Raw genomic sequence first — 16820 nt, forward strand, 5'->3', positions numbered from 1 at the left:
AATGCTCTTATTGAAGACCCGAATCTCTTCAAGTCTGATGGTCAGAAGGAACGTAGGATCAAGTCCTATTATGAGCTTCCTGCTCAGAATTTGGACTTCTCAGTCTATACTACAAGAGGGATACAAGAAAGGATGCTAAGTTGGTTGTTAGCAGCTTCACTGATGATTCGCGTAAGACGATTGATGATACTTTTGCATCAGATGATGAAGATGAGTATTATCATGTCCTGCCAAATGTTTATCGTGGAGATCGTAATCATCCATACTGTACAACAGATGTACCCCTTCCTCATAGATACTTCGAGTCAGCAAAGGATCCTCGAGCTTCAAATTCAAAAGAACTTATCCTATGTTTGACTTTTGACGAGGAAAAGAGGCTTTACTTGATAAAAAGACTGGATGGCTGTTAGTACCTTGGCCTAATATTGAAGCATTTAATTCGATGCCAAGAGCAGATTTCTTCGCTCTAGCAGAACTTAGGCTCATAGGTAAGGCTCTTTAAAGAAGTAACTATAAAGGTGCGAGCTAGGGCTCCATCTGAAAGAAGACAAAAAAGGGGTCCTTCAGTTGATTATGAGCCGTATATAGATGCATGGGCACCAATTAGAATGGAATGAACTGTGGTTCCTCCAATTGTTAATGAGCCGAATGCAGAAATAGGGGCACACAGTTGAGAGAAACCAAATGAAGCTTCTTCAGATGTTCTTTGAGCCAGAAGCATAAGCAGGGGATCCAACCAAGGATGATTGAGATGTGATCTCCTGTGTTGTCATGAAGCCAGATGCTGAAGCACATGTATTTAAGATTGATGTTCCTAATGACAGGGTTTTTGGCCACACTTAGGATGACAAACGAAGACTTGAAGGCCATATCTAGATGCTGATGTCAAGGGGGAGACTGTTAGTGCATGATTCTCGGTGACATGAGCATTCTAGATATGTGTTGTATATTTGTGTATAATTTTCAAGTCATGTAATTATCTTGTAATTATCGTTTGTCTTAATATTACTCTGGCATATTTTGTGTAAGCCAATTGGACTCCAACTTATGTTTATATGATTGTTTATTATTTGTACTTTGCAGGTTTTAGACATTACATGTAAAAAGTCATTAAGTTAATATTGTTTCTGCGTATTTACAGCAGTTGAGATATTAACTTAATGTACTTCCAGAGGGAAGTTAAGACATTTGTGTTGCTGCGTATTTACAGCAGTTTGAACATTAGTCTTATATACACATTTTCAATAGGTAATATTATCGACACTGGTTCTGCGTATTCACAACAGTTGAAATGTGTCAAAGGCTAATGCTAGTTCTGCGTATCTTTACAGCACTTAAAGCATTAGTTAAGTTAATGTCGGTTCTGCGTCTTGACAGCAGTAAAGACATTAACTCAGATTACAATGTCGGTTCTGCGTCTTGACAGCAGTAAAGGCATTTACTCACCATATCCTAAGTGTTATTTGAGGGTTCTTAGGAACAAGCAAAAAGTCTTGCTTGGTCAAAGTAAGAACACTCAAATATTCATATGAGAGTTTCTAAGAAACAAGCAAAAATATGCTTGTTCTCAAGAACTCTCAAATGGTTTGAGAGTTTCTGTGGAAACAAGCAAAAGTATGCTATGCCCACAGAAACACGCAAAGTGCCATTTGCGTGTTCCTAAGTCCTTGCCTATAAATAGAGGGTGTGTGTATGCGTGTTCCAAAAAGAGTGTAGAGAGAGAAACGAGCAAATCCTCAAGAGAGAAAACTAAGAACACGCACGGTTGATCTCGTGGGTAATACTCGTCTCGTGCACTTACCGCAAACACACACCCGGCCCCCAAACGGCTCGTAGATTGCAAGTTACCACGTGTTTGGTAAGGTGCGTCCGGAGAGCCGTTCCTGGAGTGTTTATCATCATGTAAAAGATATATATATATATAGTGATATATATATATATATATATCATTTAAAGGTAGATATATAAACCATGGGTTATCTCGAGGAATTTCCGCACCTCGACTTATCCTTAAGTCGATCTCTGGTTTGATAGTAGTGCAAGATCAGAAGGACTTACAATCCATTCCCCATTTCATGAATGGCCATGGTGACAAGACTGGATACATGGGTTCAGCTAGTTGATGGTGAATGTTGCTATGCCTTTGACAAGCATCAAACTTTTTAGCATAATCTTCAGCGTCCTGTTTCATGGTTGGCCAATAATAACCAGTTCTCAAGATCTTTGAATGTAAAGATCTTCCAGCTGTATGATTCCCACATTCTTCTTCATGAATATCTTTAAGAACCTCCTTGATCTCAGGATTCTCTAAACATCTAAGATATGGCCCTGCAAGAGACTTTTTATACAAGATACCATTTATCATAGAATAATGAACAATTTTCATGAGAAAGGCCTTTGGATTTTCATTTTTGGGGACTGTCCCATTGTTTATATATTCTTTTATTGGTGTTATCCATGAGTTTTGATTATTCTCAGAATTTCCAGCTTCTTTATCTTGAATAGCTAAGGTTTTATAAGGCTCTTTATCTATAGCAGGATATAGAACATGGACTATAGGAATACTAGTTTCAGATGACATCTTAAATGTTGATCCTAATTTTGCTAAAGCGCCAGCTTCAGCATTTTCATCTCTAGGTACTTGTTCTATGTTGAATAAATCAAAATTCTCAACGATGCAATAGTAGGAAAAACCCTAATACGATATGGCGATCGTTCTTCTTCTTCTTCCTCCAATTTCCGATCAGGTTGTGATCTAAAAACCTTGTAAATACGTCCCTCTCATCTACTTTCTAGTGGGTTGATGTGCGTGTTTGAGCTTTATTTTGTTTTTTCCTGGTAGGATTTTTTCGTTTGCTTTTTTCTTTGATCGTCATTAAAACCCTAGCTTCTTGTCGACTTTTCCTGATTATTTAACGAGATCGTTTTCGCGACTGACTCGTTTAGTTTAGCTAGATACTACGATTTTGTTAAACAATTAAGGGGGTTTGATCAGATTTTAGGGTTTTTCCTGGGTTAGGGTTTTTTCGTTTTTCCTGCAAGCTGTTCTTCATTTAGTTATTTGTGTCGCCTGTTCTAGCTGCTTTTGATCGTTTTGTGTTGCTTGTCTTGAGAGAGGTGTTCTTTCATTTTCGTTACAATTTGGTATTCCCTGTATGAAGGATATACCAGCCTTTATCTTAAAGCATTGGATGAACATTTTAATAGAATATTAAAAGATAATCTACCAATGTCTAGAAAGAAAAAAAAGAAGGGTGGCAGTCCTCCTAAAAAATAAAACTAATATTGAAGAAGGTAATACCAAGAACCCTAGTCTGGGAGATGAGTCTAGCCAAGATAATAAGCTTAAAAACCCAGCTCTTGATAATAGTGAACCTCCAATATCTTATGCTTCTAAGCTAAAGGAGAATACTGCTGCAAGAAAAGTTAATTTCAGGCTTATGGAATCGCATGAGGTTGTGGAAAATGTGGATATTGTTATACCTAAGGAAGCTGTTCGACAAGTCCAGTCGAGATTTTCCAACGTTCTTTATGGCTATTTGTTGAGAACTAGATTGGCATTCCCTGTTGTTGAATATTTTGTCAAATCTGCATGGGCTAAATATGGACTTTCTAAGGTTATGATGAATGCGAATGACTTTTTCTTCTTTAAATTTAGCTCAAAGGAGGGTATGGCTAATTCGTAACACTCCAATCTTTCTCAAGCCTTGGTCTGCTACTGAAATACCTAAGAAAGATGAAATTAAAACTGTTCCGGTTTGGGTTAAAATGCACAACGTGCCCTTGGCTGTATACTCGGATGATGGGCTGAGCCTCTTAGCGTCCAAAATTGGTACTCCTAAACTACTTGATAATTATACTGCAGCAATGTGTGTAGAGTCATGGGGTCGTAGCAGTTATTCAAGGGCTATGATAGAGATAAATGCTGATCAAAAAATCAAAGAGAACCTTGTAGTTGCTATCCCACATTTAGAGGGAGATGGCCATGTTAAGGAGACGATTAAAGTAGAATTCGAATGGAAACCACCGAGATGTTCCACTTGTTGTACCTTTGGACATGCATTGTCAAACAGCCCTAAGCGAGTGCAGCCTGTTCCTATTCCTAAACCGAGTATAGATTATCAAGGATTTCAACAAGTTAAGAAAAAAACAAAATAGGTTTTCCCTCAAAAGAAACCTGTACAAAATTTTAAGTATGTACCTAAAGCTAATGTTAATGTGGCTAGCTCTTCGGGCACGAAACCTATGTCGACTCCTGTTCCTACCAGCAACTCCTTTGGAAGTTTAAATGAGGAATATGAGAAAAACAAGGAAGTTCGCAATCAAAACCCTAATTCTCTCTCACCTATGGCGATTCTGTTCTTCTTCTTTTTTCCCAGATTTCGATCTTAATTGCCTTGTAGATATGTCCCTCTCACAATCTGCGTTTCCTTTTGGTTATGTGGATTGTTGAAGTGCAGGTCTGGGGTGGTTTAATTTCATTTTTAGGGTTTTATTTTCTTCTTTTCGTCTGCTCTTCTCCTGGTTTCGACTCTTGTTAATTAGGGAGGTTTTGATCGTGGCTAACGAGATTAGTTCAGCTAGATCTATTGAATCTTATTAGTTGATTTAGACTTCGTTGCTATGGAGTAGGGTTTGGTGTTAGGGTTTTTTGTTTCTTTGGTTGTTGTTCTTCACGTAGTATACCAGAATTGTTTTTTTTCGCTTCTTGTGTCTGCATGGTTTAACGAGTTATGGAGGGATCGAATACTGCTGCTAGAGGCTCTGTCCCTAGTGGTGGATTAGCAAGTAAAGTTAAGAGAATTGATGGCAAAACGATGGCTCCGGTGAGAGGTATCCTGAAAAACCCTAACCCAAAAAAAGGGTCAGGATCCAAGGATGCTAAGAAGGATGACGTAGCTGTGGATGGTAGTGGTCATAGTGGGGACAATAAGGGTGTGACTGGTGGTAAGACCAGTCAGGCTACTTCGGTGCCTTTGGCGAAAACCAATAATGATAGTGTGGGCAATAATGAAGAGGTTGATGAATATGGTTTCGTTAAGGGTATGCCAAGAACAGCTGATGACGAATTAGTACATCAGCTAGGTCATGAGGAGGTTTCAAATAAAGATGCTAAGGATGGTCATGCAATGGGGGATCATAGCAAGAAAATGGATGAACCTGTAGTGAGTTCTGAGGTGGATGCTGTTAGTGATTCTAATCAAGGTGCATTTGTTGATGCTAATAAGGGTCAATTTTATGCAGCGAAACTTAAGGTTGGCTCGATTAAACAGGTGGTAAATTTCAGGAAAATTGTGAGTATGGTTACACATGAAGATGTTGATGTGGTGTTGCCAAAAGAATCGGTCCGAATCGTACAAGATAAGTTTGCTAACACCATTGTCGGTTATTTTCTTGGTACAAGGCTTGCATATCCAGTTGTGGAATACTTTGTTAAATCAAATTGGGCTAAATTTGGGTTACAAAAGGTAATGATGAATGCAGAGGGATTTTTCTTTTTTAAGTTCTCGGATAAGCAAGGGGTACAAAATGTTCTTGATGGAGGACCATGGGTGATTCGAAATATGCCTTTATTTTTAAAGACCTGGTCTCCTTCAGCGAAATTGAAGAAAGAGGAAATAAAGGAGATAGCAGTGTGGATTAAGATTCATAACGTTCCAATTGCAGCTTATTCGGAAGATGGCCTTAGTATGCTTGCTTCCAAATTAGGTAATCCTAAATTGCTAGACTCTTATATGACTTCTATGTGTACTGAATCATGGGGACGGAGTAGTTATGCTAGAGCACTAATAGAAATTTCAGCTGATAATGAATTTAAAGAGGAGTTATCCATAGCTATTCCTGATTTGGAAGGAGAAGGTTATACAAAGCAAACCATGAAGGTCGAATATGAGTGAAGACCACCTAGATGTGCTCATTGTTGTATCTTTGGTCACCAAAATAATGAATGTCCTGATCAGGTCCGTAATGTTAAGCAAAAAGCCAAGGTGGATGAGGATGAGGATGGATTTATTGAGGTGACGAATCGGAAAAAAGGGCAAAATAAGGGGGGAATTCATCTGAATAAGCAAAAACCAAGATTTGAGTATTGTCCTATAAACAAACAGAAACCTGTAGTGGATAAACCGAGTACATCAGGAGCAGGGGGGACAGAGAAATTGGTTAGTAAAGTTAGTACCACGAATCCCTATGCATTGTTATCTGATTATGGTGAGGGTGTTAATGATCCACTTTTTGAACCTGGGGATGGCAAAACTCAAACACAAGATGTTTCTAATGATGAGGAGGTGGAAGAAGTTTATGATGAATCGGCTGTGTTCATCTCAGTAGAAAACGAGAAAGTAGCTCAGGCTGAGGGGGCAAGCACTCCCGGTAATGCAGGTTTAAATGGGTAGTTTAGCTTCCTGGAATATTAGGGGGCTGAACCGCTCGCTAAAACAAAAGGAGGTTCGCCAGGTAGTGTTAGATAATTATCTTAATGTTTGCGCCATTATTGAGTCCCATGTTGATGTCTCTAACCTGTTTAATGTATGCAAAAAGATATGTCGTTCTTGGGATTGGACCTCTAATGGTTCTTTATGCTCTAAAGGGACAAGAATCATTATTGGCTGGAATGTTGAGGTTGTTGATGTCATGGTTATTTCACAAACTGATCAGGTAATTCATGTACAAGTTATCTTTAAGGAGGATAAGAAGTCTCTTTTTTGCTCGTTTGTGTATGCTGATAATAATTATAGGAAAAGAAGAGATTTGTGGCAGAATTTGTGTGTGCATAAAGCTTTTGTTCATCAAAAACCTTGGGTTCTTATGGGGGATTTTAATTCTGCGCTTAATTTGGAAGATTGTCTTTATGGCTCTTCCACTATAAGTACTAGTATGAGGGATTTCAAGGATTGTGTTGAACAGCTAGAAGTATTTAATGTGAATAGCACTGGATTACACTATACTTGGAGTCAGAAGCCTAAAAACGGAAGTGGGATATTTAAAAAGATTGATCGGGTAATGGGAAATATGAGTTTTATTGATGAATCTCTTGCGGCTTGTGCATTATTTCAATCGTATAGAGTTTCGGACCATTCCCCTTGCATTTTGAAACTTCCCTCAGTTACAAGAAGCCGTCCTAAGCCGTTTAAATTTGCCTATTTACTTGTTCTTAAACCGGGTTTTCATGAAGCTGTTAAATGTGGCTGGAACCTACAGGTGGATGGGCATCATATGTTTCAGGTTGTCAAGAGATTGAAAGCTACAAAGTCTCATCTGCGAAGCTTATTACAAAAGCAAGGAAATTTTCATGTCAAAGTAGCTAACCTACGAAGCAAACTAGATGATATCCAAGCTGCTATTGACATTGATCTGACTAATACTTCATTGTTAGAACAGAAACTGGTGTGTCTAAGGGATTTTAAAGAAGCTCAGTTAGATGAAGAAAGGTTTCTCAAACAAAAATCAAAAGTGGAATGACTAGGAGTTGGTGATTCTAACTCGGCTTACTTCCATAATTCTGTCAAAAGTAAAAACCGTCGAAGTCGGATTGAAATAGTTCGAGATAGTAATGGGATATTGCATGAAGAAGGGGCTGCTCGCAAAGCTTTTGTAATTCATTACAAAAAATTTTTGGGTAAGGCAGGTCATATGCCTCGTTTTCCTTCTCCTGATCTATTTACTAATAAATTGTCGAATAGTAAAGCTACTTCAATGATAAGACCTGTTACAAATGATGAGATTAGAAAGGTAATGTTTTCTATTGGTGAAGATAAAGCACCAGGACCGGATAGATACACATCGGCATTTTTTAAAGGTGCGTGGGGGGTGGTTGGTAATGATATTTGTCTTGCAATACAAGAGTTTTTTAGGAATGGAAAGTTGCTTCAACAGGTAAACCATACTTTGATTGCTTTAATCCCTAAAGTTGCTACTCCTGCTTGTGTCACGGATTATAGGCCAATTTCTTGCTGTAATACTCTTTATAAATGTATAAGTAAGATATTGACTGACAGAATGAAGGATGGACTACATGATCTTGTTAGCATCAATCAATCTGCATTTGTTCCTGGTCGTAGGATCTCTGATAATATCCTACTAACTCAGTAACTTATGCATAATTATCATTGTCAGGTAGGTCCACCTAGATATGCTTTTAAGATAGACATTCAGAAAGCGTATGACACGGATGATTGGAGGTTTTTGGAGTCTGTCTTGCATGGATTTGGTTTTCATAGGAGAATGGTTAAGTGGTTAATGGTTTGTGTTTCTTCTGCTTCATTTTCGCTAGCTATTAATGGTAACATCGATGGTTATTTTAAAGGGCAGCGAAGACTCAGACAGGGAGATCCATTTTCTCCATATCTGTTTACTATTGTTATGGAAGTTCTGACGTTAATCCTTCAGCATTCGACTAACAATATGGCTAGCTTCAGATTCCATAACAAATGTGAGAAGGAAAGAATTATTAATTTGTGTTTTGCAGATGATCTATTTCTATTTGCTAGAGGGGATGTGAATTCAACTACTACTGTTATGAACGCAATTAATGATTTCAAAGACATGTCAGGATTAGTTCCCAGTATGCCTAAAAGCAAGGCTTTTTTCTGTAATGTGGCAAACCATGTTAAACAAGCTATACTTGCTATTATGCCATTTGAAGAAGAGTCACTTCCAGTTCGATATCTTGGAGTTCCCCTTATCTCAACAAGACTTCTTCATAAAGATTGTGCTATGCTGATTGAAAAGATGGAGAGTCGTATTTCCAATCGGAAGAATAAATCTTTATCTTTTGCAGGTCGTTTACAGTTGATAAGGTTGGTTCTTGCTTCGTTCCATGTTTATTGGGCGTCGGTATTTATTTTGCCAGCAAGTATCATTAAAGAGCTAGAAAAGAAGATGCGAGCATTTTTATGGTGCCAAGGTCCAATGGTAAAAGGCAAAGCTAAAGTCTCTTGGAAATCGATATGCTTACCCAAGAATGAAGGTGGATTAGATATTAAGAGAAATGATGAGGTGAATAAGGCGCTGATGGTATTTCATATTTGGAGTATTTTAACCGACAGGGATTCGCTGTGGGTTAAATGGATTCATTCAAACAGATTGAAAGGAAGGAGCTTTTGGGATGTCAATCAGCCTATAAATTGTTCTTGGGGATGGAGGAAAATATTACAGCTTAGGGAGGCTATTCGGCCATATATATGGTCAAAGATTGGAGATGGAAGAAACACTTCTGCTTGGTTCGATAGGTGGTCTAATGAGTGTCCATTAAGTTGGCATGTGTCACCAAGACAGATTAAACAAGCAGACTTTCAATTAACTTCAAAAGTAGCTGACCTTATTCATGAAGGTAATTGGAATTGGCCAACAGCGTGGCTGGACCTTTTCCCAGTGTAAATAAATGTATCCCCGTTTAATTTACATGATAATCGTAATGATGAACTTGTATGGAAAGATTTGGATGATACTGAACACTTGTACTCTTCAAAGGTGGTATGGAACTTGGTGCGCACAAAGGGGGATGAAGCTCATGGGCTAAGGCGATTTGGTTCATGCATTGCATCCCCCGACATGCCTTTTTGATGTGGCTTATTGCAAGGCAAAAGTTGAAAACGCAAGACAAGATCATTCAATGGAGAACAAGCTATAACTAGTATTGCTGCTCGTTATGCAAGGGCGACCCTAACTCTCATTCTCATTTGTTTTTTGAATGCCCTTTTTCAGAACAGGTTTGGACGAGAATAAAAGTTATGGCTGAGGTTCCTGACATGTCGAATTCTTGGAGTGATATTTTAAAGTGGCTTACTTTGAAGTCAGCTTCAAGATCAGCGAAAAATGTTGTTGGTAGATTATTAGTTGCAACTACAGCATACTTTATCTGGCAAGAACGAAATAGTAGGCTCTTTACTTCTCACGCAAGGCCTCCGGACCAGATTGTGGAACTCATAGTATCAACTATTCGGTTTAAACTGGTGATGCTCAAGTTTAAAAATACAGTTGTTGTAGATCGTTTGCTGCAAGCTTGGAATATACCACGAGATATTGTGGTCAAGCGCTTGCAGGATGATAATTTTTGATATACAACATTAGTTTTTATTTGTATTTACTAATGGTTGGTCATTTGGATAGCTAAGTTAGTTGTTTGCTTTCTGCTTGTTTCATATATGCATGGCATGTCGTGCATATAAACTAGTATGGTATTCCAACCATACTACATGATTTGTAATGTTTTTTTTGGTGATGGAATGCAATTTACAGGGGTATACCCATTAACCAAAAAAAGAAGAAGCTAATAATACATACAAAGTGTATGTCGATCAGGATGGTGATGAAGTAATTGATATCATTGAAACTGAAACCTCAAAATTCATGGCTGCGAATACGGATGCTAAAATTACTGAGGGAGCAAGCACTCCCAGACAAGAGGTATCTAATGGGTAGTATCGCAACATGGAATATAAGGAGGTTGAACCGCCCCCTGAAACAAAATGAGGTTCGTCTGGTGGTTGTAGAAAATAAGCTGAATTTTTGTGCTATTTTGGAATCTCATGTGGATGTTTCGAAACGCTTTAGTGTGTGTAAGAAGGTTTTCAAATCTTGGGATTGGACATCCAATGGGTCTTGTTGTGATAAAGGTACTCGCATTATTCTAGGATGGAATTTTGATCTTGTAAGTGTTATGGTTTTAGCACAAACAAGTAATGTTCTTCTGTTCGATAGTATATGCAAATAATCATTATAAGGACAGAAGGGAATTATGGACGAGTTTGTGTGCCCACAAATCGGTCGTTCGAGAAGCTCCTTGGGTAGTTATGGAGGATTTTAACTCATCCCTCTACCTCGAAGATAATTATTATGGCTCTTCATCTATTAGCATTGGAATGAAGGAGTTTAAAAAATGTGTTGTTAAAACAGAACTTATATATATTAATAGTTCTGGATTTCATTACACATGGACTCAAAAACCGAAAAAAGGTGTTGGAATTCTAAAGAAAATTTATAGAATTATGGGGAACATGCAGTTTTATAACTGATTTCCCATCTTCTTATGCCATTTTTCAACCTTACCGTGTTTCTGACCATACCCCTTGTGTTCTGAAGCTGCCTTCAGTGGCTAGATATAGACCTAGGCCTTTTAAGTTTGCCAATTTTATTACGAGCAAATTTGGGTTTTTGGAAGCTGTAGAGAAAGGATGGAAGCAGGAGTTTAAGGGGTATAAAATATTTTGTGTTGTCAAAAAGCTCAGAGCCCTTAAAACTCCCATGCGCAAGCTCTTACTTGAACAAGGTAACCTCCATGCTCGTGTCAACTCCTTAAAGAATGAACTTGATGAAATTCAAAAGGAAGTTGACAATAATCCAGGTGACGAATCTCTTCGTGAAAAGGAAATGACCTGTCTGGAAAAGTTCAAAGTAGCTTCATATGATGAGGAATGTTTTCTGAAACAGAAAGCAAAGATTGACTGGTTAAATGCAGGTGATTCTAATACGGCATACTTTCATAACACTGTTAAATATAAAAACCATAGAAAATGAATTGAATTGATAAAAGATGTTGATGGCCAGGTTTATGAGGGTGAAGCTGTAAATGATTCTCTTGTTACGCATTATACTAATTTCCTTGGTGTTGAGCAGCCTGTTGAACCGATTAATGCTGATTACTTGTTCACTAATGTTTTGGATCCTCACGTGGCTTCTCAAATGGTCATTCCTGTTTCTTTGGAGGAAATTAAGGATGCTATGTTCTCCATTGGTGACAACAAAGCTCCTGGTCCAGATGGATTTACCTCTGCATTCTTTAAGAAATCATGGGGAGTTATTGGCGATGAAGTGAGTTCAGCAATACAGGATTTCTTTGTGCATGGGCGCCTCCTTCAAGAGGTTAACCATACTATCCTTGCTCTTATTCCTAAAGTAAGTACCCCTGCTACTACTGTGTTTGACTATCGGCCTATTTCGTGTTGTAATGTGATATACAAATGTATTAGCAAAACAATTACAAATAGAATTAAGCCTGGCCTTGATACTCTTGTCAGTATAAACCAGTCGGCCTTTATACCTGGAAGGAAGATATCTGACAATATCTTGCTCACCCAGGAACTCATGCACAATTATCATCTTAATAGAGGCCCGCCTAGATGTGCATTTAAAATAGATATTCAGAAGGCTTATGATACTGTCAGCTGGGATTTTTTAAGGGAAAGTCTAGTGAAGTTTGGTTTCCACCAAACTATGGTTAATTGGATTATGGCGTGTGTTACTAGTGTTTCCTATTCTTTGAGTATTAATGGTGATCTGCATGGATATTTCAAGGGTAAACGTGGTTTAAGGCAAGGTGACCCCATGTCACCTTACTTATTTACACTAGTTATGGAGGTTCTTTCTTTGCTTCTCCAACGAGCTTCTTTGGAGAACCCATTTAAGTTCCATGCTCAATGTAACAAGCAAAAAATTATTAGTGTTTGTTTTGCAGATGATCTGTTTCTGTTTGTTAGGGGTGATATTAATTTAGCTAAGACCCTTATAGACGTTTTGAACCACTTTCAAAGGATTTCTGGCCTTTCTTCGAGTCTTACAAAGAGCACAGCTTTTTTCTGTAATATTGCTGATCATACCAAGCAAGCAATTTTAGCTATTATGCCATTTGATGAAGGTAAGCTTCCTGTTCGTTATCTAGGTGTGCCGATTATCTCGACTAGACTGGTTTACAAAGATTGTAAGGTTTTAGTTGAAAGAATGGAAAAACGTATTGATGATTGGAAAACTAAAACCCTTTCTTTTGTTGGAAGACTCCAACTTATCAACTCGGTTTTAGCTTCAATGCACATTTACTGGGCATCAGTCTTCATTCTTCCTGCTCGAGTTATTAAAGAATTAGAACAAAAAATGAGAAACTTTCTATGGGGTACGGGACCTGGTGGGAAGGTTAAATCTAAAGCTTCGTGGAAATTAGTGTGTCTACCAAAATATGAAGGCGGGCTGGGAATCAAAAGAATTTCAGATTTTAATAAAGCACTCATCACTAGCCATATTTGGAGCATTGTGACTGATAGGGAATCGTTATGGGTTCGGTGGATACACTCCTATAAACTAAAAGGTAGAAACTTTTGGGATGTTACTCCTTGTGGATCAATGAGCTGGGGATGGAGGAAGATCCTTCTATTACGGGGCACTATCCGCCCTCACATTTGGAAAAAGATTGGGAATGGTCTATCTACTTCGGTATGGAGTGATACTTGGAATGAGCGCTGCCCCTTAAGGAACTTCATCTCTACTAGAGACATCATACGAGCTGGCTTTCGATTAGATTCTAATATTACTGATGTTCTTAGTAATGATCAATGGACCTGGCCTCAAGAGTGGTATAATACTTACCCTATCCTCGATCAGATTCATCCACCTGTGCTTCATCATAACATTCATGATCGAGCTGTTTGGAAGGATTTGGATGGAGTGGAGCAGGAGTTCTCTGTTAGCGAGGTTTGGAATGTTGTTCGGTATAAATAGGATAAAGTACCATGGGTGAACAGTGTGTGGTTTTCTACATGTGTACCAAGGCACGCGTTCCATCTATGGCTAGTTTTTTAGAATAAATTGAAGACCCAAGATAGATTGAAGGCTTGGGAAGTTGGAAGTGCCACAAATATCAACCTCATGTGCTGCCCTTTTTGCCAAAGAGGAATAGATTCTCGCTCACATCTATTTTTTCAGTGCTCTTTTTCTTTGTAGGTTTGGGGCCAAATTAAACATATGGCAAACATGTCAGCAGTTGTGGAATCATGGGATAGTATTGCTGGATGGCTAATTTTTAGAGCTAGCTCTACTCAGAACTCAGCTGAAAGTGTAATCGCAAGACTCCTTGTGGCTGCTGCCTCATATTTTTTGTGGCTGGAACGTAATTCAAGATTGTTCTCTAATACCAAGTGCTCTGAAGCTCAAGTAAGAGAAAAAATCGTGACCATCGTGCACCTGAAGCTTCTCTCACTCAAGTTTAAGGCTACCAGTAGTAATCGTCAGTTATTGAAGATGTGGGACATCCCTATGTCCAACATCTTACATGCTTCGGATTAAGATCTAGGAGGAACTGTCTCATGTCTTGACTAGTTCTGAGTTTTGTATGCGTGACTCACTACTGTTTGTAGTTTGATATCTTGTCTAGTTAACTTGTTAAATATATGCTATGCCATATATTTTTTGAACGTGACAACCAGTCACATTATTTTGTACCTAAACAGTGATTATTGTTAATGTATCATCAGGGGTGACGGCCTTTTCCGAAAAAAAAAAAAAAAATCAAAGTTCTCAGTTAGTTTTTTAACTATATCTAAGTATTGCATCAGTTTTTCACCTTTTTTTGGGTAAAGGGTTACCCCGGTGAGTATATTATATCCCATCAAAAAAATAAGTACAAGTGAAATGGCAGAGTACCATATTAGTTCACATATTTGACATGCCAAATATGCATAAAACAAGCTAACTAGCAATCAAAGGCAACAACCAAAGATCTACAATAAACTAAACAAGATCAATGGAAAATAAGCAATCTGCAATAGACTAAATCGGCGCCATCAGTTCTTCAAACATAATGCTCTTTGGCAGCTTCCAATCCTCAAGCAACGAAACAACTCGAGGAGTATTCTTGAAATTCAAAGTAACAAGCCGTAATCTGACCGTTTCTTTAATCAAAGCAATCACCCGTCCAACAGGTCTGACCTTATCAGTAAACAACCTGTTATTTCGTTCTTGCCAAACAAAATATGCAATAGCAGCAACAATTAATCGACCCACTACACTCCTAGCTGATCTTGAATGAGCTTTAGCAATAAGAGCCGTACAGATATCATCCCAAAGTTCCGAAATAAGCTCCATTCCAGCAAGGGAGTGCAAACTGCTCCAAACCTGTTTAGAAAAGGAACATTCAAAGAATAAGTGGTTATGAGAGTCCGGGCCACGCTGACATAGAGCACAACACTGCAGATTCAAGTTCTTATTGCCCCCCACGTCCCAATGCTTCAACTTATCTTGTGTTTTTAATTTCCTTCTGAATATAAGCCATAGAAGACAAGAATGTCAAGGAATGCATTGCGAGTACCAACCAACTTTATGCCATTGAACCATCGGTTCCTTTCTCCTCAACGTATCCCAAACAGTCCCAGTTGCAAACTTCGATTGATCACCATTTTGATCTTTCCAACACAACATATCATCAGAATCATTTAACTGAAGGTTGCTGAGCTGAATTAAAACAGGAAAGAGGTCATACCAAGCAGCCGCCCATTTCCAATTAGTTCCATCCCATATATCAGCAACCCGAGTAGATAAAGTAAAACCAGCTCTACTAATTTCTCGAGCAGTGATATGCTGTATCAAAGGTCCTAAATCTGACCACCAATCATACCAGGCAAGTGTCGAATTACCATTACCCATTTTAGACCAAATAAATGGCCGAATTTCCTCACGTAGCTGCAGCAACTTACGCCAACCCCAACTACACGAGCCAGGCAACGAAACAGCCCAAAAACTTCTCCCTTTCAACCTATACGAGTGCATTCATTTAACCCATAAAGATTCTCTATTAGTTAAAATACTCCAGATGTGATTCGACAATAGAGCTTTATTATGAGTAGCAATATGTTTGATCCCAAGCCCTCCTTCATTTTTTGGTAAACAGACCGATTTCCAAGAAACTTTCGCTTTACCTCTTTTCATTGGCCCCTGACACCATAGACAAGCTCGCATTTTCTCTTCAAGTTCCTTAATTATACGAGAAGGAAGACTAAATACCGTTGCCCAGTATACATGTAAAAAAGATAAGACAGATTTAACGCATTCAAGTCTACCCGCAAAGGATAGTGTCCTGTTTCTCCAATCTGTTATACGCTTTTCCCCTCTCTCCACAAGAACATTACAATCTCGATAAGTTAATCTGGAGGAAACAAGGGGCACTCCAAGATATCTTACCAGTAAAGAACCTTCCTCAAAAGGTAACAGATTCATAATAGCAGCCTTGACATGTGGAGATACATTGCAAAAATACACTGTACTCTTAGAAAGACTAGGCACTAACCCCGACATGTCTTTGAACTCATTAAGAGATTTAATCAGAATCTTCACCGAATGAAGCTCACCACGCGAAAATAAGAATAAATCGTCTGCAAAGCATAAGCTAACAACCTTCTCCTTAGAGCATTTATTATGAAATTTGAATCCAGAGCGAGTCGCCGTATGCTTTTGCAAAATCAGAGTCAACACCTCCATAACAAGAGTAAAGAGATAAGGCGACAATGGATCACCTTGCGTTAATCCTCTTTTCCCTTTAAAATACCCATGGATATTCCCATTAATACTTAATGAAAACGAGGCAGTAGACACACATCTCATTATCCAATTGATCATAATCTGATGGAAACCAAACCCAACAAGTAATGACCGTAAAAAATTCCAATCCACCGTATCATACGCCTTTTGTATATCAATTTTAAAAGCACACCTTGGGGGACCATAATTACGGTGATAGCCATGCATAAATTCTTGAGTTAAGAGTATGTTATCTGTAATTTTCCTCCTTGGAACAAAAGCCGACTGATTCAAGCTAACTAGTGTATGCAACCCTTCCTTTATTCTATTAGTAAGAATCTTACTAATGCATTTATAAATCGTATTGCAGCAAGAAATAGGCCGATAGTCAGTGATTAAAGAAGGAGTGGTAATCTTAGGAACCAAGGCAAGCAACGTGTGATTAACTTCTTGCAAGAGCTGAGCCGTACAAAAAAAATCATGGACTGCTAAGCAAACATCATTACAGATCTCATTCCATGCCTTTTTAAAAAACGCAGCCG

The 16820-nt window shown here is 38.4% G+C and overlaps 1 protein-coding gene across 1 annotated transcript; it reads right to left on the reverse strand.

Moving 5' to 3' along the window:
- Positions 1-14535: 14535 nt before the first annotated feature.
- Positions 14536-15531, reverse strand: LOC122585388. The gene is made up of 2 exons (XM_043757525.1): positions 15082-15531; positions 14536-14880 (listed from the first exon to the last, which is right to left on the reverse strand). The coding sequence occupies exons 1-2, from the start codon at positions 15529-15531 to the stop codon at positions 14536-14538; spliced, it is 795 nt and encodes a 264-aa protein (XP_043613460.1).
- Positions 15532-16820: the final 1289 nt, after the last annotated feature.

The sequence above is a fragment of the Erigeron canadensis genome, chromosome 1 (assembly GCF_010389155.1).
Source record: "Erigeron canadensis isolate Cc75 chromosome 1, C_canadensis_v1, whole genome shotgun sequence".
Classification (NCBI taxonomy): Eukaryota; Viridiplantae; Streptophyta; class Magnoliopsida; order Asterales; family Asteraceae; genus Erigeron; species Erigeron canadensis.